Source organism: Asterias amurensis, chromosome 8 (assembly GCF_032118995.1).
Source record: "Asterias amurensis chromosome 8, ASM3211899v1".
Classification (NCBI taxonomy): domain Eukaryota; kingdom Metazoa; phylum Echinodermata; class Asteroidea; order Forcipulatida; family Asteriidae; genus Asterias; species Asterias amurensis.
In genome coordinates this window covers 13,434,231-13,460,198 of record NC_092655.1, presented here as the reverse complement: position 1 = coordinate 13,460,198, position 25,968 = coordinate 13,434,231, and the positions used below count along the sequence as shown (strand labels likewise).

The following is a 25,968-nucleotide window of genomic DNA, read 5'->3' as shown; positions in this document are numbered from 1 at the left end:
CGTCCTCACCTTTAACCTTAAGTTTTTCGCGAAAGTTCTTTCCATAGTTGTACTGTTTTATGTATGATTGCTGACAGACATAGAACAGCCGTTGAAGTCTGAGGACTATTTACATTGAGGGCGCATGACAGAAGTTTAAAGGTAAAAATGGCTCTTCAAAACTGTGCAAGATTGGGGTTGGTAAGTAGTGATTTTAATTAAATTGATTTAATAATGCTCTTTAAATTCAAAAGGTTATTGTAGAACTATAAAAATAACTTATTATTAGTGCTTCTGCACCTATTATATTGATGGGGGTTGAGGATGGCTGATGAGATGGGCTCGGGCCTTGTGTTGTACTTGTAGAGTGTTGTTTGTGGGGGGCAGTGCCAGTGGGTGGAGGAGGGGGGGCAGGACTGGTGAGGCATGGAGGTAGACCTCCATGGGTGAGGTCAGTGGAGGGGGATCCACCAATAAATTCAGATTTTTTTTTTACTCACCAAAAAAAAAACAATGTTCGCAGGAGGATAATGAAAAAATAACAAAAACAGAACCCAGCAGGGTAGTTACATGATCATACATATGGGCTAATTTGTTTTCTATGGGATCAACAAATGTTACTCAATTAATAATAGCGGTGTTGAATAGACCCAGTGACTGGAGCGCGAGCCCCCATGGAGGTAGACCTCCATGGTTGAGGTCAGTGAAGGGGGTCCACCAACGAATTAAGATTTTTTTTTCCCACCAAAAAAAACCCCAATGTTTGCAGGATAATGAAAAAATAACAAAAACAGAACCCAGCAGGGTAGTTACGTGATCATATGAGCTAATTTGTTTTTTATGGGATCAACAAATGTTACTCAATTAATAATAGCGGTGTTGAATAGACCCATAGCCCACCTTGTTGAGCTGTAAATGGCTCCGCTTTTAACATCGGTCTCATCACTTTCCCATTTACAGCTCAACAAGGTGGGCTAAATAGACCCAGTGACTGGGGCACTAGATTCCTTTTTTTGAAGTTTTGAGTTTGACATTATAGCGCCCCAGTCACTGGGTCTAGGTGTCGAAGTATTTTATTAAATTTTCAATTATCTGTGTTTTATCTCCCTGTAGGTGTCTTTATTTACAAGGAGCTTCTCATCATTGGTGCAGAAAGGACATAGCCATGTTCACACTAGAGCTCTACCGGCTTGTTTCTCTCTCAAGGGACGACAGAGTCCAAGTCTGAACAGGATATACAAAGTGCAGGGTCATCCGATCAGTACATGTAAGTAATAAACCACCAGGGAAACTAAACAGGGTAGTTTTTGTAAATAGTTTTGAGCTGAACACGACCCAGAACATATATAGACTTGTGGACAAGTCGTTAAATTTCTCTTCCGGTGAAAACGTTCCAACTCTCAATCTCTCCGTAATTACAACTCTCTCCGCCATTCCCGCAACAATGGTGGTATTCTTACAAGACCGCTGGCCCCCGCCAGACTACTACCCCTCACGACTACAATCTTACAGGCAGCCAGCTGCTTCGTGCAAAGAGCAGTGATCTCGAAAAAACAGTCCAGACAGTGTTCGATCGCAAAAAACCTGATGCCACGACTTGGCTATCTCACCGCGACAGACAAGTCTTGCCATCATAAAGCTAGATAGCTCAGTTGGTAGATCCCTGGCACATTAAACCAGAGGTCGCAGGTTCAAGTTCCACCCTAGTCAAGTTTTATTGCTCAGGTTAACTATATTTTTGTTTCCGTAGACATCTTATTATGGAGTTACAGTTTGACTAAATTGGAAGAAACTGAACTTTTGAATGTGTGGAATTGACATGCCATTTGTTGCCATTTCTTTGATCAGCGTGTTGTCTTGACGTCAGTGTACAACAACCTGCACCTAGTTTCAGCGGGAAAGCAGTGGTGAACGGAGACTTCAAAACAGTTAAGCTTGAAGACTACCGAGGAAAGTACCTGGTGCTCTTCTTTTACCCACTAGACTTGTAAGTAGTCAGTCTGTTTTATTAAAGGGACATGTTGCCTTGGATCGTGCGAGTTGGTCTATGAAAAGCGTCGACAAATTGACCCCACAAATTTGCATGCTGTGTTAGTTCACAACGTATATAAGGGAAACCATGAAATTTTTAGGAAAATTTTTGTGGGGATCATACTTTTGAACCAATTATGCATTACATAACAAATGGTTTCATCGACCAACTCGCCCTACCCAAGGAAGGACTTCCCTTTTAGTTATTAAAGTTTTTAACTTGCTTTAGTGAACTTCAAAGTTGGTATTCCCTTATTATCTTCCCGCATAAGGCCGAGTAAAAAACAGGTGGTCATCCCCGCCCTCATCCATTTTTCAAGGTTTCTGATAAAATACTGTTTAAATTGAGTGAGTATGAATAGACAACCAAGATCAATCTTCCCTTAGCTGTCTTAGTGCTTGCTTGTTCAGTTAAATGCATATTAAGTTAATTTCTCATTTTGATTATGGTCTTCTGAAAATAATAAACACTTTGAGCTATGAACCCTGCAGTCTTGTGGGTATTTCCCCCAATTTCAAGCCCTGCTAGTTGAATTTACTTTTGGAAGCTGAAGAAACTCCTCTATTAATTTTTCATAAGTTCTTTACAATACTAATGATGTACCTTCTTCTTGAATTTACTTGGCAGCACCTTTGTTTGTCCAACCGAGATCATTGCATTCAGCGAGCGAGCTAGCGAGTTTACAGATCTCAATACCGTCGTCATGGGTGTGTCCGTAGATTCACATTTCAGCCATCTTGCCTGGATCAACACCCCAAGAAAGGTTTGTCAGTGTTCTCCCTTCACAGTGGTCTGCTGGCCATATTCCAGTTAAAACACAAGCAGTCAATTTCTTCCTAACTTGAAAGACTAATCTTAGGACTTAGGACGAGTCCCAACCCTGCACTGCAGCATGCAGACCTTAAGATTAATGCTAAGTTAGGACGAGTTACTCGTCCTAACTCGAGAGAAGACGAGACCTAACTCTTTGTGAAATCGACGGCAGGTGCCCAATTTCATAGAGCTGCTTATTTTAGACACAAAAAAGTAGCTAAACACAATAACATTTTGCTTACCAGGATAAGGTGACCAGCCAGACTACCATGTCGTACGTACAATTTGTGACTGGTATCCTGCTCATTTCTGCCTAGCAGAAAATTTTCAAGCAATATCTTGTGCTTAAGCAGTTTTTTGTGCTTAAGCAGCCCTGATTTAATTCTCATCTTTTCTCAACTTCAGGAAGGTGGGCTTGGGAAGATGAACATCCCTCTCCTTAGTGATTTCCAGAAGCAGATCTCTAAGGATTATGGCGTCTTACTGGAAGAGGAAGGAGTTGCATTGAGGTAGAGTGTTTACCTGTGCCACACCAGGAGCAGGGAATTTAACTTATGGACATTTCTTTGATCAGTGGCATAGAAAGGGAATATTCTTTCTTTGGAAGGGTGTATGAAAAATAAATTGCCAACTTGCCGAGTGCCAATATTCTCTACCATTTCGAGAAAGACAGGCGCGCACAACATGGAAAGCTCACAGTACAACAATACCACACGAGGCTAATCATCCTCACTCACAGCTGAGAATTTGAATTGCCATTAAGGACGCTGTGGTAACCTGGGTAAAATTCATCTTTGTATTGTTACATGATATAGCGCCCTCTAGAGTGCTAGGGGCTGATGTAACGGAAAACTAGTGAGAGCTGACAAGCAGAATAAACAAGTGTTCAAGTTCATGCTACACCATTCGTTGTCTTCATATATGTTCACTAACTATTTCAGACGTGGACAACATAACATGGCAGAGGCGCAGGCATGTAACAGTGCCTTTTGTGGTGGCTGCCAGCCACATGAAACCTCCCCCCCCCAGCCCTATATAGGACTCTTTCTCTGTACACAGGAACAGAGTCCTAACTATTGAGGCCCGTTTCTGGGGCGGAAAAATTTCACAGCTTCATAACTTAAATCTTACCTGCAACAAGCCACTAATTTCAACAGATTCACATTCCATTGCGGCATACATCTTTCTTGGTCCTCATATTTTCCTCACAAATCCGTCATTTTCGTGAAATAATGCAGCTTCCAACGTTAAAAAATTCCCGTTTCGATCGTTTTCTCACAGTGTTGTCTGTTGTCGTGCGTACGCGTACACATTCGCGTGCAAGACGCACGATGCAAGCTTAGACGCATGAATTCTTGGTCACCGTATCTTGACTGCACAGCGTTAACAACACAATTCAAAATTTGCGCGTCGTGCGTCTTGCGTACACACGGCAGACTGTGAGAGTACGAACAAAAATGGGAATTCCTTAACTTTGGGAGCTGCATTATTTCATGAAAATGACGGAAATGTGAAGAATATATGACGATCAAAACCCACCGCAGAAAAACATATGCTGCCATGGAATGTGAATCTGTTGAAATGTGTGCTTTCTTGCAGGTAAGATTTGAGTTATGAAGCTGTGAAAATTTTCCGCCCCAGAAATGTACCCTGATGTCCAGGACGTCACTGTAGTACAAAACGAAAGTGTAAGGCCGCCAGGGCTACCCCCCCCCCCCCCCCTGCCCACCACCACTCCTGTTGCTACATGTGTGCCTTTATGAATTACAATCGGCTTTATACACTTTCGGAACAGAAAAAAAAATAAAAGTTCACAGATTTACAAATAACTTACAGGGTTTACAGAAGGTAATGGTGAAAGACTTCTCTTGAAATATTATTCCACAAAACGCTTTACTTTTTGAGAAAACATTAAAACAATATCAATTCTCGATAGCGAGAATTGTGGATTTATTTTAAACACAGTCATGACACGGCGAAACGTGCGGAAACAAGGGTGGGTTTTCCCGTTATTTTCTCCCGACTCCGATGACCGATTTAGCCTAAATTTTCACAGGTTTGTTATTTTATATAGAAGTTGTGATACACGAAGTGTGGACCTTGGGACAATACTGTTTACCAAAAGTGTCCAATGGCTTAAAGCTCTAGAACGCCCTTCTGAACAAAAATTTCAAATGAGGCAAATACTAAAAACAGGTTTTTCTATCTCTTGAACACAGAGGGCTATTTCTGATTGACCCGGAGGGGATTGTACGCCACATGAGCGTCAACGACCTTCCAGTTGGACGGTCAGTGGATGAAACTTTACGATTGGTCAAAGCGTTTCAGTTTGTAGCCGAGCATGGTGAGGTTTGCCCAGCAGGCTGGACGCCAGACTCCGCTACTGTAAGTTCAATGCTCATCTAACATATTTGTTGAAAATGCACTCCAATGAAATAACATAAACTTTGCTAAAGGTCAACAAAACTGGTATTTGAAGGTATTATACAGGATTGCATAGATGGAAAAATATAGTTGTTGAATTTTAGTCTCAAGGCTTACTGATTGTGAAGTTCATACTAAAATCAGTCTTATTTTCAGTGAAATATTTCCCTCTGAAATTAAGGTTAAATTTGAGAAAACCCATTTGTTTACTTGAGAGTATTTTCTATGTAACAGATTATTTGACAAAGTGCCTTTGAACATACTTGTGGATACTGGCGCTTTATAAATTATTTGATTGATTGATTGATCGAAAACTTATTTCTAACAGCTGATTTCAGTTTTTGAAACCCATTTTTTGGGATTTGCACTATATAAGAGCTAGTTTTATTATTATTTATAAATTAAGGACAATGTACACTATACACGCTGAAAAGTGTGCATGGTTGTTCACTACTTTCTCCTGACTCATGGTCATGTACATGTTTTGACTAGCTATTTAAATCCTGATGTTTTTATGTTTCATTGACATGTTTTTTGTTTCTACCTGTACAGATCAAGCCAGACCCAAAGGGATCCAAGACCTACTTTGAGGCAGTCAACGAGTAAAGAAAAAGTGGTTTTCTTCGATCATTATCCAGATAGCAAATATTATCTGCATTAATAGGTGTGTTACAGTTGGGAAGGTAATGGAACCTCAATGATCAGTGCTTCTTAAAGGCACTATACATAGTTGGTAATTATTAAAAATATAAATTAGCACAAAATCTTACTTGGTAACGAGCAATGGAGAGCTGTTGATAGTATGAAACATTGTGGGAAATGACTCCCTCTGAAGTAACAAAGAGAAAGAGGTAATTTTTCCTTAAAGTATTCAAAGACTTCAGCTGAAGCCTTTTATTTCTACCTGAAAGGACACAAATTTGTAAACAAGGGTGTTTTATCTTTCATCATTTATTGCAATTTCGATGACCAACTGAGCCCAAATTTGCACAGACTTGTTATTTATGCCTATTTTGGGATACAACAAGTGAGAAGACTGATCTTTGAACTTTTACCAAACGTGTCTAGTGCCTTTAAGTAACATGGTGTATCCGCTTTGAGTGTGTGATAGTTTAGAAGAAAAAAAGATAATTTTAAGCTATTTGATACACGGTTAACATGGCCACATCAACCAATAATATTGTTTTTAAGGGTAATAACTCCAAAAATGAATGACACTGAAAACTTAACCGGTAGAAAGCACTGCAGCTTTTGATATAGAGAAACAATTTTTTCGGAGGAATGTGGTTTTAGAGAAATTCAAAAACATTTCAATGTGAGAAATGTTTCTTTATAAAACATTTCTCTGATTGTGTATTCCAATTACGGTTTGTTCTTCCTGTGTGGACATGACCGCTCCTAGGATTCAAACTGCCTTTAGCTACCGGGCAACCTCGGTAGTCTAGTTGGTAGGACACTGCTCTAGAATTGCAAGGGTCGTGGGTTCGAATCCCACCCGAGTAACATGCCTGTGATATTTTTTTCACAGGACTAGGGAAAGTACTGAGTATAAAGTGCTAACACATCGGTATATGGGTAAAAAAAACAATTAATATTCTTTATCCCCGGTGCAAATTTAACATCTCTTATTATCGTTGCGGTACCCGCTGCCAAAACATAGGATTCGAACTGCCTCTAGCTGCCGGGCAATCTCGGCAGTCTAGTTAGTAAGACACTGCTCTAGAATTGCAAGGGTCGTGGGTTCGAATCCCACCCGAGTAACATGCCTGTGATATTTTTTCACAGAACTCGGGAAAGTACTGAGTATAAAGTGCTAACACATCGGTGTATGGCTAAAAAAACAATTAATATGACCGCTCCTGTTTGAAATGGAATTTTCAGGGGTTATTTTTCACTTTCATGTAGGATTAAAATAATCAAACGGTTCAAAAGTTGTATTTAAAAAAAAGAAAAATTTGGCTTTAAGGTCATGTTCGAAATAGCGGCTACAGCTACGGCTGGATCGCCGCGTCATCATGCATTGAAGTATGTGACGCCCTTAGCAAAACCCCTTAGCAACAGTCGTAGCTGTAGCTGTAGTCGCCAATAGACCCTTTCCATGAAATATGCTGGTTACATTCACGCATGCGTACAGACCCTACTGGTTGGCAAACGCCATAGAGTCGTGCACTAAGCAGATGCGCAATTGCGTCTTTGTCACGCAGCCATGAGCCGTGTACAAAACAGCGCGATATTCCCTCATTTTGCCAACCAAAATGTTAGTGCGCACGCGCTGTGTGCAATTTACATATTTCAAGGGAAGGGTCTTTTCAGACCGGCCTTTAGAAGTAACTTGTTCTCTCCAGTAATTTATCTTTCCAAGTTGCTTGGTATTTCATTTAAAGCTGACATAGTTGTCCCATTTTTTTACTCGGGCTTTTGTTGTTATAAACAGTATTTATGCTCTTTTTATTGCAAATAAAAGGTTGAAGGCAATAAGTACCCTATATTTATCAATTTCTGGTGCCATAAAAGTATATTAAAGTGAAATTTGCTTGATTTGTTTGAAAGGATCAAGAAAAAAATCATATTGTTTTTAAAGAGCAAGTTAATTCCCATCCTTCAGTTTATAATAAACCAATAAAAGATTGTGTACAGTTTCATTAAAGTCACCTGGAAGTGGTATTTTGTCAAAATAAAGCTTTTGTCACTAAGATATGTGTTTTGATGAGGGGAAACTGAACAAACAGTTCATAAAGGTTCTTAAAAAAAAATTGTTATTTTATTTTATTTACAAATTTAAGAGTTGGCCCCGACCCAAGGCGCAGTTCATGACGTCAATCAAGGCGCGATATTTGAAGAGAAAATGTGTAGTCTGACCCCTACACTACGTCTGGGTACCTGATTGGTATGATGCGTATGCTGTGTGGCGTGTAGGACCTGCATATCAGCAGTGGCATAACCAGAAAATGGGTGTGGGGAGCCTCCACACTCAGAATCCTTGCCCTCCCCCTCCCACAACATAATTTGAGGCTAGCTGCTTCACTTAACATCAAACTTTAAAGACACTTGTCAAAGCACCAGCGACAAATTTGTGCCACTAAAAATCAACTTTAACCCAATGCGGCGTTAGCTGTTACAACCCCAGTGGGCGCGAGCTTTTATTTACGCGAGCTCAGTCTGAAAATAGACCCAGTGGCCGGAGTTCTCTGACTAATGGTGGGTATACATGTTCATGTTCATTGTACAGTGTTAGGGTGGCATGGTTGGCTTGTGCGTAAAGCGCTCGCCTCTCACCAAGGTGACCCCAGTTCGATTCCAGGCCAGAGGGCCATAATGTGTGAGTTGGGTTGTGCGTTGGTTCTCTGCTGTGCCACAAGGGTTTTCCAGACCATCCGGTTTTCCTCCCTCGGGGAAAAAATCAAACACTTTCGATCTCTGGCTGTGCTCCGTGGTCATAGTTGGTTGATGTGGCTGGTGCGTTTGCAAGCCTGCTTCTCGAAGACGTTGTAATGCATGCAACGCATAGTGTGCATGGAAGCATGGTTGCTTCCCACCTTATGGCAGAAGCACTCGCAAACAGCCATGGATTCCCATGAATGATAAAAATGAACTATTCAGGGTGAGAAAAATTTGCCTCCGTACCGGTGTGTATGAAAGTTGGGAAGCCTAGGTAGTGCATTCTGCTCTACCAGCCTAGCTCCTAGCGGATGATACCCATGCCTACATTCTTACAGACTGTGAAAGGGAAAGCCCCGTTTCAGCTCCAGGAGTAGGTGTCAACGTGCCCCTGGCTATGGCGACAGTTGATTTGGGTCATCATCCCAGGCCAATTTAAGTGAACCCCTTCCGTCCGGTCTTGTGAGTTTACGGCAATATCTCATAAAAACTGCGCGTTGCTTGCTTGGTTTGTTTACATTGTATACCAACTATAAAGCCCATGACTTCGGTCGCTGATCGTGTCTACTGATGCAGACCAATGACTGCATTTTAGAATTGAAAGAAAAATTGACACCACCTGGCACAGCAGTATTAAAACATTGTAGCTTTTTCCCTTGAAATTCTTAATTATTATTAAAATCAAAGACAGACAAGGGAAACAAAAATTAATTTTCAAGATGCCTGAACAAACTCTTGTTGAATTTTATTACTCATCGTACAGTTTACTCTTTTGTGTGTGAATTCCTGTTTTTGCAGTACATCAATACCACATAAAGAAGTAAATACTGAATATATTTTTGTTAATAAAATAATTTAATGAACAATTATATTGCTGGATTCTTAATTGCTTTTTTAAATGCTGCAGTTGACCATGAATGCCCCTTATATGTGACCCACTCTGTGAAAATGAGTCAGATGTCGCCCAATGCAATATTAAGTTATGGACAGTTTAAAGCCATTGGACCCTTTCGGTAAACAGTGTTGTCCAAGGCCCACACTTTGTGTACCACAACTTCTATATCAAATAATAAACCTGTGAAAATTTAGGCTCAATCGGTCATCGGAGTCGGGAGAAAACAACGGAAAACCCCACCCTTGTTTCCGCGCGTTTCGCCGTGTCATGACATGTGTTTAAAATAAATCCGTAATTCTCGTTAACGAGAATTTATATTGTTTTGCTGTTTTCTCAAAAAGTAAAGCATTTCATGGGATAATATTTCAAGAGAAGTCTTTCACCATTGCCTTCTGTAAATCCTGTAAGTTATTTGTAAATCTGTAAACTTTTATTTTTTTTCTGAACCGAAAGGGTCCAATGGCTTTAATGTGGAAAATGTATAAAGATCTTTTTAAGATCTTTAGTTGCATGGTTAACCTTTAGAACACTTACTTTTAGGCAATAAAGCTATGAATACAACAATTTTGTAATCATACTTATGTCTAATTTGTATCCTTTTGCACACAATGGTAGTTTAAAATATCATTTTACTTGTAATTCGTTTTTCACAAAAAATGGTGTAGTGGCTACTTTCAAACGGGAGTAACTCGGCAACGCGATACACCCCAAAGCTCAGACACATACCAAATTACTGCTGCTGATGTGTTCTTTCCAGCCATGCATATAACTCAATTCTTGAAATAGTCAACATCTGACTCATTTTCACAGAGCGGGTCACATATGTTAAATTAAAAATTGGCAAGGAAATACGTGATTGGAAGTAAATACAATACCCAGGAAACCGAGCCTCAAAGTCACTCAATGTTTATCAAATATCGAAGTAGTGGTCAATTTCACAAAGAGTTAGGATTAGTTCTAACTTAGGACTCGTCCTAGGAGAAAACTCGAGATTAGACTCGTCCTAACTCTTTGTGAAATCTTTCCCAGCTTGGACATAAAGTTAGACTGCACTTTAACACATCAAGTTGTGTATGTAGAGGTAGAGTGTTTTATCTAAGAATTAATAAACTGACTCAACTTTTTGAGAAAGCTCACTCAAACATTAAAAGACTTTAGGTTCTGAAGCCTTGTTATTATGCATCTGAAAGCACACAAATTTGTGCACTATGGTGTTTTTTCTTTCATAGCTCTCTTGCGACTTGAATAACCAATTGAGTCAAAATGTTCACAGATTTGTTATGTGATGCATATGTTGGGATACACCAAGTGAGAACACTTGTCTTTGACAATTACCAAAGGTGTCCAATGCCTTTAAAGATACGCCCTTCGACGTCAACATGTCATTGTCCTTTGTTTATACTTATTTATTACCAAGATTAATTAATTAGTCAATTGGATTAACCAAATCAAACAGAACCATTGCAAGAGTCTCAGGTCTCAAACCAAACCATGTAAGGTCGTGTCTGAAATGGCGACTTCGGCAACAGCTATGGCTAGATCAGCCAGTGTTTTATAAATTGTTGTAATTTTTTTTTTTATGCAAGTCGCCAGACACACAAGGCCTGAAGGCCACTTCAAGATGTGGGCTACAATTATTTTTTTTCAGAGGCTGTTGCCACCTAGTCCTAGGGCTGAAACAGGGTTACCCCTTTTACAGTCCATACGGATGTTGGCTTGGGTAGGCTTGGGTGTCATCGATTCAAAGCCTTGCCGGTAGAGCAGAAAGCACTACCTCCCCAATTTTACGAAGCAAGTGTCACGACCGAGGTACGAACCCACACCCTGCTGATCAAACACCAGAGCTTGAATCCTGTGCTCTTAACCAACTGCTCGGCCATGACACGCCAGTGTTGAAGAATAAGCAGATGCGCGCGATCTAGCTGTAGCTGTACCAGTAGCCGAAGTCACATTTTGGACACAACCCAAGTATCTTCATTCACATTGACGTTACTGGACACTGATGTCACTGGGAAATGGGTGATGAGGATGGTCCACCCTGTACAGAAGAAACAAGAATAGGAAGGGGGGGAAGATGATGAGATTTTACACATCATGGCTTGAATATATTTAAAGACACTGGACACTATTGGTAATTACTTAAAACAATTATGAGCATAAAAACTTACTTGGTAATGAGCAATGGAGAGCTGTTGATAGTATAAAACATTGTGAGAATTGCCTCCTTCTGCAGTAACGTAGTTTTTGAGAAAGAAGCAATTTTTCACGAATTTGATTTTGAGACCTCAGAATTAGATTTTGAGGTCTGGAAATCGAGCATCTGAAAGCACATAACTTTCATAGTATCTCGCAACTTTGATGACCAATTGAGCTCAAATTTTCACTGGTTTGTTATTTTATGCACATGTTAAGATGCACCAGGTGAGACGACTGGTCTTTGACAATTACCAATAGTGTCAAGTGTCTAAAAGAGATGTTAAAATTGCATCAGGATTGAGAATGGGTTTTACCCTTACACAGATGTGTGTAAAGCACTGTATACTCAGTGCTAGGAACGGGCGCTGCAAGGTCGATCACCACTGGGAACGAGGTTGACGGCCATTTTGCCAACTCTTCAAAGTTTGTATATGTCTGCAACCGTGGACCTCCTGTTGTCCCTCTCTTGCATATATATTCTAACTTGTTTGCAACAGCTCCCATTGGTTTTGTACTAGGCCTGGGCGAATTATTCGAATATCCGGTTAATGGCGAATAGGTTTTCCTATCCGTAACCGCGAATGCCTTTTTTTTCTTAACCGGATATCCGCATAGGGCGCGAATACCTATTTACAAACCGGATAATTCTGTAATTACAACCGAGTAACCGGATATTCTTTAATATCCGAATATCCGCGGACGTCGGGCGACAACTGATATGAATGTTTTGTCTGAATCCTTATGAAACTTCTATTAAGACAGCATAAAACAGCATATTAAGTATTTAACTATGCTCACCTCCGTGAAGAGTTAAAACAATGACATTTCTGACGTAATTTGTTCAAAGATTACAAAAGTTTTCCTTCACGTAGAGTCAATGACGATCAAAAGAAAAAGCAAATCGCCATCTTTAAATTAGATCCGGTCATTTTTATGAATGAACCGAGTGACACTGTCTAAAACTAATATCAATCCGCCCAAAAGATCTCATTCACAAACGAACAGCGCCCTCTAGCGGCAAAAAAATATTTATTTTTTTTTAAACAGCGCCCTCTAGCGGCGAAAAAACTATTCGAATATCCGGTTAATTTCGGATAGTTGGCCAGCGGTATCCGAATAACAAAATTTCACTATTCGCCCAGCACTATTTTGTACACGTTTCCAACTGTAGACCGTTCCCAGGTTTGAATGTGTATACCTACTCTTTGCCACTCTTTTCATCCCCCTTATCACAAAAAATGTGTTTGAATGCTGAAATGAATGACATTCTGTACTCTCAAACATTTCACCCCTGGGACCATTCATCTGTCAGAGTTGACATTAATGGTGATATTCGTGACATGAAATGCCTTACAAATGGTCCGGTCTCAATACAGTCATGGAGTACAGGGTACATTGTACGAAAAATTAACACCGGACACTTTTTGAGCAGAAAATGAATAAAAAAAAGTTCACAGATTTATAAAAAACTTACAGGGTTTACGGACCTGGATTTGGATGAATAAAGACTTACCAAGACAGACAGCAACCTCTGTAATTCCTGTTGAGATCATGCAGTGACTTCATGTCACTTGCGCTCAACTCAAAATCTAGCGTCTGAAAATATATTGAAAAAAACAATTTTTAATTTTTTTTTAAAACTTTGGTCATTCAGTTTGGGCAAGCCTGCGCGTCCGACCAGTCATGTGTTAAAAGCAGGACCGAGAAGGTCGGCAGGGCCCTAGCTTGCCGTGGGAACGGCTAGAACTTAGTACAAGGGCAAGACCAAGTCCTTTGGGGTGTGTGGCCAAGCGGGTAAGAGCAACAAACTCGAGCTATGGTGTTTCTGTGTGGGTGTGAGTCCCCGTCAAGACACTTATGTCCCTGAGCAAGACACAAATTGCTTCTCTCCACCCAGGGGTAAATGGTTACCTATGAGGGCAGAGATGGTTCTTGTGATTGATTTAGCTTAGTAGCGCATATTTGTTGCACAGGCTGCATACTGCCCAGGGAGCTGAGATGGTTTAAGTAATCAATAAAATAATGTTGGAAGCTGTTTGAGATGCCCTTCGGGTGTGAAAAGTGCATTAAAAAACTGGTCATTATTATATTATTAAGTACTCCTAGAGCAAAAAAAGTGAATACATCTAAAACACAACTTACCTGAAAGTTCTGTTTTATTCTTGATGGAGTGACACTCTTCGGTATACAGATAATGCCTCGCTGTAGAGCAAAGCGAATAAGCACCTGGGCGGGACTCTTCTGGTTGGCCTCTGCAATCCTGACCACCTCTGGATCAGCCATCAGATTGGGGTCAGTCTCTTTGACCCTGAAAGAGTCAACAACAATGGGATCAGAATAGAAAAACTAATGTCTCTTGTTAAGACCCAAACGTCTTCTGGTTGGCATCTGCAATCCTGACCACATCTGGAATCAGACTGGGGTCAATCTCTTTGACCCTGGAAGAGTCAACAATGTGCAACTCCTTATTTTGGTGCCAGCCGCTTTTGACCGCTATGGTCTCTCTAGGGGGTTAATGGGGGTCTTGACTTACCAAGGGCGGTCAGGTGATCCAAGAGGGCTGTAGGCAGTTACCGATATGTTGTTATCTTGACAATATTTGACGAGGTTATCCTGCGTCAGGTAAGGGTGCAGCTCGATCTTAAAAAAAAAAAAAAAATGAGCGCAAAATTGTTTTAAAATGTCTAATCAGTTTTGCAGATTTACAAGTAGAAACTCAGTTGAACTTGATAAACGTTCATTGATCTAAATTAACCGATGTTGACTCAGCAGTTTCATTTTTATATCTAATTGACTAATACTCATTGAAACGTCATGACGTGTCCGGTCAAATTTCATCAACGAAAGACAAAGAACGATTATTGTTTGTGTAGATTTTCTTTCCGCTGGATGTGCCGTGCGTGCGTGCGCACTAATATTGTGTACAGATAAAGTAGTGCTGCCGGTTAAAAAAGGGAACCCTGTCTACGACAAACATGCTTAATCAAGCAGTGCATTCATCCTCGCATATGTGAGGCTGCATTTCACAGGAAGGAAGGAAGGCAAACTTATTCTTTTATTTAATAACACTTTGGGAATAATTTCAATGCGAACAGGGCTTTAGAGGGTTGGACACGTCATGAGATCACTGCTCTAGTCAATTTTTCCCTGCTCGACCACAAAGTATTCAAAATGAATATTCGTTACCTGGAGATTAGAAATAGGGACCTTGTGAGGTCGTGAGACCCTGCTCTAGTCAATATTTCCCTGCTCGACCACAAAGTATTCAAAATGAATATTCGTTACCTGGAGATTAGAAATAGGGACCTTAGAGATTGCCTGGATTTCCTGAATCATGGACAAGTTGAAGTTGGATAAACCAATTGCTTTGCACAGCCCTCCTCCAACCAGTTGCTCCATGGCCTGTAGATAATAATTATAACAAAGAATAACAAATTTATAGCGCATTTCACAATAACCATATCAATGCGCTTTACATTAGTGCCCAGGGGTGGATTTCACAAAGGTAGTCCTAACTTAGGACTAGCCCTTGGCAATGCTCAAGTGGACTTACGCAGTTGCGTAAAGTTTGGTAATTACTCAAAACAAATACGAACTTAAAGACTGACTTGGTAACAAGCATTGGGGAGCTGTTGGTAGTATAAAACATTGTGGGAAACGACTCCCTCTGAACATCTGAAGTAACGTAGTTTTTGAGAATAAAATAATAAAAGACTTCTAGCTAGAAGTCTGAAAGCACACAAATTCGTTCAACAAGGGTGTTTTTTCTTTCATCATTTTATCGCAACTCCGATGACCAATTGAGCTGAAATTTTCACAAGCTTGTTATTTTATGCTTAAGATGGGATACACCAACTGAGAATACTGGTCTTTGACAATTACCAAACGTGTACCTTCCCTTTGAGAAGCTAATCTAAACTAACAAAAAGTATAAATCTAGAAGCTCTTACCGTCCAGGTGTCTTTGTAATGAATCTCTGGAGCAATGATGAATTTGCCGTTTGCATCCTTGGGAAACTTCTCCTTACCCCTCTGAAAACAAAAACATTAGCCCAGAAAGATTAAAGGCACTGTACTAGTGCTGGGCGAATAGTAAAATTTTGCTATTCGACATAGTTTTTTCGCCGCTAGAGGGCGCTTCTAAAAAAAACTTTAAAAAACATATATTTTTTGCCGCTAGAGGGCGCTGTTCGTTTGTGAATGAGATCTCATGGGCGGATTGATATTAGTTTTAGACAGTGTCACTAGGTTCATTCATAAAAATGACCGGATCTAAATTAAAGATGGCGATTTGCTTTTTCTTTTGATAGTGATTGATTCTGTGTGAAGGAAAACTTTTGTAACCTTTGAACAAAATACTTTGGAAATAACATGTTTTTAACTCTTCACGGAGGTGAGCATAGTTAAATACTTAATTTATGCTGTTTTATGCTGTCTTAATAGAAGTTTCATAAGAATTCAGACAAAAACATTGTGAGAAACGGCTCCCTCTGACGTAACGTAGTTTTCGAGAAAGAAGTAATTTTCTACTTAAAAATATTTGAATTTGATTTCGAGACCTCAGAATTAGATTTTGGTTAGATTTTGAGGTCCTGACTAATTGAGTTCAAATTTTCACAGGTTTGTTATTTTGTGCGTATGTTGAGATACACCAAGTCAGAAGACTGGTCTTTGACAATTACCAAACGTGTCCACTATCTTTAAAGAAAAACAGAGGAACCTATTATTAGCTTTTTGAAGGTTTGTTCGACACTGTATGACTGCACAGTTTTAACTACGACATATGTTGTGACTATGTTTGTTATATTTTATTTTTTTATTTTTCAAAACCTAGTATTTTTGTTTGTACAGCCAGGTTGTAAAAAGTTAATTTAGTTTTACTATGTTTTTACCATCACAGGGGTCGAAATTGCCACTAGCCCGCTAGCCCGGGACTACCAGATTTACAGCCGGGCTACTCATTTTTCCAGTTTGATAGCCCGACGGGCTAGTGGAAAAATAATGCAAAAATCATCATCACAAACAATAAAGAACTATGTTATTGGTGTATTGTACAGTTTGAGCCGTGACGCGAGACATAATGTGTCTTTCGGGCTACCAAAATCTAATCAGGGCTACTAAAAATTGTTGGTCACTAGCCCTGCTGACTACCATGGAAATACACTTAATTTCGACCCCTGCATCACATCGTAAAATCTGTGAACTATGTATGTTGCTATCGAATGGGCAATCTTGGCAATGATCAATCTGAAAAGTACCAATCAAAATGCACTAGATTGGCTTAAAGGAAACTCGCAACAATCGGTCGATCGCGCAACAATCGGTCGATCGCGCAACAATCGGTCGATCGCGCAACACTCGGCAACGAACATGCGCAATCAACCGAGTGTGCGGGAATGGCTTGGCGCGATCGTGCGGGAAAGGTTTTGCGTGATCGCGCAAAGCCTTTCCTGCGCGATCGGCTGATCACGGGAAAAATACTCGTAGCTTGATCGGTCAATCGCGCAAAGATGTTCATTGCGCGATCACCCGATTGTTGCGCGATTGACCGATTGTTGCACGATCGACCGATTGCTGCGCGGCCAAATTGATCTTTCAATAGCGCAGCGCGATCGACCAATCGCGCAGATTGACTGATCGCGTCCAACATATATATACACCAAGTGAGAAGACTGGTCTTTGACAATTACCCAAAGTGTCCAGGGGTGGATTTCACAAAGGTAGTCCTAACTTAGGACTAGCCCTAGGCAATGCTAAGAGATAGGACCAGTCCTAAGTTAGGACGAGTTACTGGTCCTAACTTAGGACCAGTCCTATCTCTTAGCATTGCCTAGGACTAGTCCTAAGTTAGGACTACCTTTGTGAAATCCACCCCAGTGCCTTTAAGAGACTATACCTGGTATGCCATGGGCCAGTGTATTAGGTAGAGATCCAAGTATCCCACACCAAGTTCCTGAAGAGTCTCCCTGCATGCCCCCTCCACATCATCAGGGTGGTGCATGTTGCTCCATAGCTGAAACAAAACAAACAACTTGTATTTTTCGTCTTATTTTGCCTCTCAGGTTCACTGGCTCCACAGCTACAGGGCCCAATCTAATGGCTTTGCTAACCGCCGAATTCTGCACTTACGGTCACCATTCTCCGCAAGTGCCAAATTTCTGCGCTAGCTGTTTAAAGAAACACATTGCCTTGGATCGGTCGAGTTGGTCTTTGAAAAGCGTTTGTAACAGTTTTTTAAGAAATGCATATGGGTAGAAAGATGTTGTAAAAGTAGAATACAATGATCCACACAAACATGCCTCGAAATTGCGTGGGTTTCCCTTTACCTCGTCGACTAACACGTCGGCCATTTATGGGGGTAAAAATTTTGACTCCCATAAATGTGCCGACCGTGTTAGTTCGCACAGTAGAAGGAAAACCACCCAATTTCGAGGCAAACTTGTGTGGATCATTGTATTCTACTTTTATAACATCTTTCCAACCATATGCATTATATAAAAAATGGTTACAAACGCTTTTGTTTTGATCAACTCGTCCCATCCAAGGCAACGCGTTCCTTTAAGCGTAGAATGCCGAGTAACGAGGAGTACCACACGCACCGTAAGCAAAGACTCCCTGCTAACCTGTGAAATATGCTTGGCGTAAGCACAGAATTCCCTGCTTCCACGAGCGCCGATTCTTGGCTTATGAAAGTCGGGTTCTGGTCTGTAATTCAGGGGTGAGAGTCACTGCTGATAAAAAAGTCTGAAACTGGGCTCCAGACCTTAGGAGGTTCAATGCAATGATCGCATTTCCACCTTTTGATCACCCCTGGAGTTATAGATTCCAAGGAGTATTTGGAATAAGTACCCAAAGCACTAGAGAAGTAGATTAAAGAGCTTACCACATTTTTAATACAGGAGAAATACAAAACATTTTTGGGCTAGATTGGAAGCTCAATCAGAATTTTGTCCATAACTCTTTTGTAGACTGATTTTTAAAGCACCATTACCTTAAGAAGAAACTATAAATAAATAGTAAAACTTGCGGGTACAACCATGTGTAATAGAGTGTAGTGCTGGGCGAATAGTGAAATTTTGTTATTCGGATACCGCTGGCCAACTATCCAAAATTAACCGGATATTCGAAAAGTTGTTTTCGCCGCTAGAGGGCGCCATAAAAAATAAAAAAAATTAAAAAATATATTATTATTATTTTTGCCGCTAGAGGGCGCTGTTCGTTTGTGATTGAGATCTTATGGGCGGATTGATATTAGTTTTAGACAGTGTCACTCTTTTCATTCATACAAATGACCGGATCTAATTTAAAGATGGCGATTTGCTTTTTCTTTTGATCGTGATTGACTCTACGTGAAGGAAAACTTTTGTAATCTTTGAACAAAATACGTCGGAAATGTCATTATTTTAACTCTTCACGGAGGTGAGCATAGTTAAATACTTAATATATGCTGTTTTATGCTGTCTTAATAGAAGTTTTATAAGGATTCAGACAAAACATTCATATCAGTTGTTGCCCGACGTCCGCGGATATTCCGATATTAAAGAATATCCGGTTACTTGGTTGTAATTACAGAACTATCCGGTTAATAAATAGCTATTCGCGCCCTATGCGGAAATCTGGTTAAGAAAAAAAAGGCATTCGCGGTTACGGATAGGAAAACCTATTCGCCATTAACCGGATATTTGAATAATTCGCCCAGGCCTAATAGGGTGAGTGTTGGCTATGAAAAGAGCCGGTTGGGTCTAGATGATTCGAACAGTATACTTTGCTCGTCTTCAGGAGAAGACGAGCAGAGTATACTGTTCAAATTGTCGAGACCCAACCGGCTCTTTTCAGAGCCAACACTCACCCTAAGAGATTTACACATGGTTGTACCCGCAAGTTTACTATTTATTTGTAGTTTCTTCTTATTTCTCCACACCATGCAAAGCTTCAAACAATACTTATAAAACCATTACCTTGCTGGTGATGAAAACATCTTCTCGCTTGACGGTACCATCCTCAATCTTTGCCTTTAAGCCGAGTCCTACCTCAGTCTCATTACCATAAGCAGCGGCACAGTCAATGTGACGGTACCCAACGTCCAAAGCTGTCTTCACAGCATTGGTAACTTCACCAGGCTTTGACTAAAATGCAAAAGGAAAAAAACAATTCATGTTACATTTCAGCACCCTCTCACTTTCTGACCACTTAAATCATCCAAGCTGTGGTTGTGAATGATGTACATGTATGTAGATGTATGTAGATAATACATGCCAGCCTGTCATAAAATTTCATTTGGTTAATGTAGTATACAGTCAACCCTCCTACTTTCTGACCAATCAATAACTTTCACTGAGGTTTTGAATAGACAAACTACGCTAGCTTGCAAGGACATTTACATTGGCGAATGTATTAACACAATCCAACCTTCCTAGTGAATGACCACTCAATAATCTTCAGGTGTAAGCTTCGTTTTTGAAAGGGCAAGGGCACCAAGGCATTTAGGAAAGGGCTCCCTTATGAACAAATTGTAAATTTCTACAGGCTGAGCATTTTTTAAGGACACCAAGGCAATGACTAGGGGGCATGGGGGCAATAGCCTTTGTTGCCTCAATGTAGTATACAGTCAACCCTCCTACATGTACTTTCTGACCAATCAATAACTTTCACTGAGGTTTTGAATAGACAAACTACGCTAGCTTGCAACTTGGCGAATGTATTAACACAATCCAAACTTCCTAGTGAATTACCATTCAATAATCTTCAGGCGTATGCTTCGTTTTTGAAAGGGCAAGGGCACCAAGGTATTGGGAAAGGGCTCCATTAAATGAACAAATTGTAAATTTCTACAAGCTGAGCATTTTTTAAGGGCACCGAGGCAATGATCAGGGGGCATGGGGGCAATAGCCTTCGTTGCCTCAATGAAGTGTCAGGCCTGAATCTTTGACTGTGGTATGCCAGCCTGCAATACAATTTTAGACCTTTATCATGCTGCCACCATCTTGGACGCGTCCCTCGTATCGAAGAACAATAAATGCATGCTAATAATCATCTTGCAATTAGGGACCAGACTATTTTGTTCTTCCAGCCATGGGGCCTTTCTCAAACCACGGCTTGGGCTCCGGCTCAGGCTTACATGTAGGCTTTGCGTGCTGTGTACGCAGCTTGCATTTAACCTGCATTTTGGAGCAGCGCGTATTGCACGGATATCAGCACGCGGAGCCTGAGCCGGAGCCCAAGCCGTGGTTTGAGAAAGGCCCCTGGTTTGGTAACATTGATATCAATGGGAGAAATTTAAGATGGCTGCACCATGATTAGGTCTATATGATGTGCTGAAATCATGTCAACCCTTCTACTATTACTCAGTGACTGACCATTCATTAATCCTTCACTGTAGTTTTGAAAGACTAGGCCTATATAAGCTACCGCAGCCTGCAATTCAATATCATGTTCTGAATGCGTATACAGTCAACCCTCCTACTGTCTGTCCATTCAATATCACCTAATGTGGTTTGAAAAATGGAATCAATACGTGGTGAAGAGGTTTTCAACTAGTGGTTTAATCCCAACGAGGCCTGGTTTTTTATAATTTTACGAAGACAAAGTCAAAGGTAAATTATCAAGAACCAGGCCACAGCAGGTTTAAACCACGTTGAAAACCGATTCAACACACTATGATTCCCATTCATAAATACCTTTTTCGGTATAAAAAAAAACATCAATACTTTTTGGTCAAAAGGTAAAATAAATGCAAAAAATATAATTGTTCAATGATTTCTTTCAACACAACACCCCGTCCAGCTTTGAAATGGTAAGGACTTCGGGTAAACAACTCCCTACAAGGAGATGCTGTGCGCGCCACGCGTATTGCGTGATGTTGCACAACTGTTTCAGCCGTTGCTTTCGACCAATAGGAATGAAGAAAATGTCTTATACGCACAGGTGCAAGCTCGCGTGTCACGCCCATGTTTCAACACTTTTTACTGGTGTTATATCATCCGTTCAAACAACCCCTAGTGATGCCCTCTCGACCAATCAAAATGGATAAACTGTCTTAGGTATTTATGAATGATGGATAACATACTAGCCTATTATATACAATAAGATATCATGGGGTACATTTACACTACACAGTCAACCCTCCTACTGTCTGACCATTCAATACTATCCACCGTGGTTTGAATAATAGATAAACTATGCCAACCTATCTATACAGTACACAGTCAACCCTCCTACTGTCTGACCATATGGTCCACTTTGATTTTGAGTGTCACTATGATGTCAACTATGCCAGCTAACATGTAATAGGTAGTTAACAGCCATTACCCTTTGCTTTGCAGTGCCAATTTTGCAGGGCTGTATGCTTCGTTTTTGAAAGGGCAAGGGCACCAAGGCATTTTCTCCTTGGTAAAGGGCACCCTATGATGTAATTGCAAATTTGTATTGGAGCATTTCAAGGGCACCAAGGCAATGACCAGGGGACACGGAGGCAATCGCCTTCGTTGCCTCCGTGAAGTATCAGGCCTGATTTTGTATTTCTAGTTTCTATGGCAAGTGTACAAAAAAAAAAATCTTTTCAGAGAAATAGTAAAAGGTAAAGGTTGGGCCATTTTTCGCCCCTTATCAATTAATTTTTTAGGTAATGAAAACGTAAAAAATTAAATATAAGAATCACTCAATTTCATCCGAATCCTTGTGATTTTTCCAAATAATGCAACATTCCCAGAAGTATCTCATACATGTAATCTTGTTTTCTAGGCTAGTTTTGCCGCAAAGCAAACAGACATTACAACAGCTCAAAGGTCAAAAAGCTTAGTGCAACAAAATAAATGATAAGAAAATACAACAATGCTTTTTGAAAATTAATGACTTCGTACAGATTTAATCATAAGCCCTTCCCATGAATAATTCTACATTGTTTCATGCACTCCAACTAGACATACTACTGGTTGGGAAACCTCATACAATGGTGCACTATATAAGCAAAGGGTCATTGTGTTCTGGGAACCAAAGAAACACAACTAAAGGATTTTTTAAAAGCCATTTGACACTTTCGGAACAGAAAACAAATTAAAAGTTCACAGATTTACAAATAACTTACAGGGTTTACAGAAGGTAATGGCGAAAGACTTCCCTAGAAATAATATTCCATGAAATGCTTTACTTTTTGAGAAAACAGTAAAACAATATCAATTCTCGATATCGAGAATTACGGATTTGTTTTAAAAACACATGTCATGACACGGCGAAACGTGCGGAAACAAGGGTGGGTTTTTCCCGTTATTTTCTCCCGACTCCGATGACCGATTGAGCCTAAATTTTCACAGGCTTGTTATTTTATATACAAGTTGTGATACACAAAGTGTGTGGGCCTTGGACAATACTGTTTACCGAAAGTGTCCAATGGCTTTAAAGGGTGGGGGGGGGGGGGCTTCTGGACAAGAGGAAATGTCTATTCAATAGGCCTAATGTACTGTATAAATCCTCTACTAAATTGCTATCATGTACACCATGTTTTATAACTATTTAAACTATTTTTAAAACTATTTAAAGACACTGGACACTATTGTCAAAGACCAGTCTTCTCACTTGGTGATCTCAACATATACATAAACAAAACAGACCTATGAAAAGTTGAGCTCAATTGGTCGTCGAAGTTGCGAAATAATATTGAAAGGAAAAAACACCCTTGTCACACAAAGTTATGTGCTTTCAGATGCTTGATTTCGAGACCTCAAACTCTAATTCTGAGGCCTCAAAATCAAATTCGTGGAAAATTACTTTTTTCTCGAAAACTTCAGAGGGAGCCGTTTCTCACAATGTTTTATACCATCAACTTCTCCCCATTACTCGTCACCAAGTAAGGTTTTATGCTAAAAATTATTTTGAGTAATTACCAATAGTGTCCACTGCCTTTAAACACTTTTTAAAAATGCTAAAATGAATACAAAAATAAAGGAGGATACATTTTAGCACAACATTAAAATAAATTAATAGTATTCTTTCTCAAAATGCCAGTTTTTCATACCATTTTTCCATAATGGTGTGCCGCTACAAAACCAGTAGGCCTATTGGCCCAGAATGTTTTTTCTATTTTCTATACCATTTTGCCAAAATGGTGTGGCACCAAAAAAACAGTAGACAGATGTCAGAAAGTAAAACTTTCATTATCAGAAGAAAATTCAACCAGCATTTTAACTCGTCATTTTTGATTAACACAATAAAAATGCAAAAATTATAAAAAAAATACAATTTAAATGAATTACTTTGCCCAAAAAAAGTACATTACAATAAAGTGTAGTTGTCCATAAAAACAAGAAATAAATTAAGAATACAGCAGTAGGCCTAAAGAATAGATTAATAAAAACAAAATTTTGCAATGTCAATATTACGAATACAAAAATAAAGCATTTTACTATAGCTAAGCTTGGCTACTCCTAGAACTATTTCCGATTTGTTCCGCTATTGTCTCATGCAACCTCATAGGTTTATATCTCACGACAATAACGATACTGGTTCATTGAACTTTGGCACTGCAAATCTCCTTTTTTTATATTTTTATCTCGCCAAAATTAGGCTCTATGTGTCCTTTGAACTCTCATTGGCCCTGTGGGCGACAGAAAATCAACTCCGCAATCTCAAAAAAAAATTAAATGATAAACTCCTACCGGTATTCAGTCCCCAACTACTCCGTTTTACCACTACACTACAAATGTACCCGATCCGTGCTTTGTGTACAAAACATATAGACACACACGTCTGGACGGGGGCTGGTCATCTCGCCACCTAGCAAGCTCACCACCAACAAAGTCGCCCCCTGCAAAGTCGCCCCCTAACCGGCTCGCCCCGAGTTGTTACAAAGTCGCCCCCTGACAATGTCGCCCCCAAACAATGTCGCCCCCTAGCAAAGTCGCCCCCTGACAATGTCGCCCCCAGCCAATGTCGCCCCCTAGCAAAGTCGCCCCCAGAAAATAATTAAGGGTTAGGGTTAGGGTTAGGGTTAGGGTTAGGGATTAGGGTTAGGGTTAGAGTTAGGGTTAGATCTTCCACAAGCACATTACTTCAGATGGAAATTTTTCTGAAAATGTTTTAGCTATATTTTTTTTACCATAATTATTGTAGCCTTAATTATTTTCCGAACATCTGGGGGCGACTTTGCTAGGGGGCGACATTGGCTGGGGGCGACATTGTCAGGGGGCGACTTTGCTAGGGGGGGCGACATTGTTTGGGGGCGAGATTGCCAGGGGGCGAATTTGTTTCAACCTGGGGCGAGCCGGGTAGGGGGCGACTTTGTTGGTGGCGAGCTTGTCAGGTGGCGAGATGACCAGCATTCGTCTGGACGAACTGAGTAAAACGGACTAGGGATAACTTTCCGTATGGCGCCACCACTTTTCCCCTCATTTTTACAAAAAGGGTAAATTAGATACTATATTATTTCATATTGAATGAAAAAGTGGTGGCGCCATACGGAAACTTTTCCCGGACTAGTGGAGTAGATGGGGACTGAATTACGGTAACAATTAATCAAATTTTTCAACAATTTTTGAGAATGCGGAGTGGATATTCTGGACCATCCCCCAGGTCAATGAGAGTTCAAACTCCATTAGCCTAATTTTGGCGAGATTTAAATAACAAAGAAGAGAGATTTGCATTGACAAAAGTCACAGAACCAGAATCATTTTTGTTGTGAGACATGTCCGTCTATAACTTATATTTATAAGGTTACGGGAGACGATAGCGGTACTCGCGACCGCCATAGTTCTAACTTCTCGGTCCCTCGGCCTAGGACTTTAAGAGTACATTTGTAGGCCTACACTAATAATAGATCTACTTCCTCCGATGATATTCCGTGGAATGATCAAGCAAAAACAAAGTGACCTTGGCAAACAAATGTGAATCAATCAACAAACTATCGAATGCAACTCTTTGATTTACTTTACCTTCCAGGTGCCAAGTCCCAGAACCGGCATCTTCATTTTGTTGGCAAGCTCGATAAAATGTTTTAATCCCATGTTGTAACGATTATATAATGCAAAATCAGCTCCACCCCTTCAACTACCTAGCCTATCAACAGACCAGTGTCGTGTCAGCCAGCAGCTAATCAAACAATGCGCATGCAGGTTTACTATAGTCTGGTAATTCATCAAATGTCTTAGTAACTCGCTATATATCAGTCAATGTACCAGCAACGGCTGTTTTATGAAAATTGTAATGTGAAATTTGTAATGAGCAAACGTAGGAATTATAATTTAAGAAATGTCAAGCCATCT

The 25,968-nt window shown here is 40.2% G+C and overlaps 2 protein-coding genes across 2 annotated transcripts; one reads left to right on the top strand and one right to left on the bottom strand.

The window, feature by feature from the left end:
- Nucleotides 1-79: 79 nt before the first annotated feature.
- Nucleotides 80-11,081, top strand: LOC139940350 (peroxiredoxin-like). Its single transcript, XM_071936564.1, has 7 exons — nucleotides 80-180; nucleotides 1,093-1,246; nucleotides 1,828-1,966; nucleotides 2,639-2,774; nucleotides 3,230-3,333; nucleotides 5,044-5,209; nucleotides 5,801-11,081. Exons 1-7 carry the CDS (start codon nucleotides 148-150, stop codon nucleotides 5,852-5,854), a joined length of 786 nt encoding a protein of 261 aa, XP_071792665.1. The 5' UTR covers nucleotides 80-147; the 3' UTR covers nucleotides 5,855-11,081.
- LOC139940349 (aldo-keto reductase family 1 member B1-like) lies at nucleotides 9,334-25,777 on the bottom strand. The gene is made up of 9 exons (XM_071936563.1): nucleotides 25,639-25,777; nucleotides 19,675-19,842; nucleotides 17,613-17,729; nucleotides 15,668-15,748; nucleotides 15,003-15,119; nucleotides 14,251-14,357; nucleotides 13,860-14,025; nucleotides 13,231-13,313; nucleotides 9,334-11,559 (listed from the first exon to the last, which is right to left on the bottom strand). Exons 1-9 carry the CDS (start codon nucleotides 25,708-25,710, stop codon nucleotides 11,511-11,513), a joined length of 960 nt encoding a protein of 319 aa, XP_071792664.1. The 5' UTR covers nucleotides 25,711-25,777; the 3' UTR covers nucleotides 9,334-11,510.
- Between the last annotated feature and the right edge of the window lie 191 nt (nucleotides 25,778-25,968).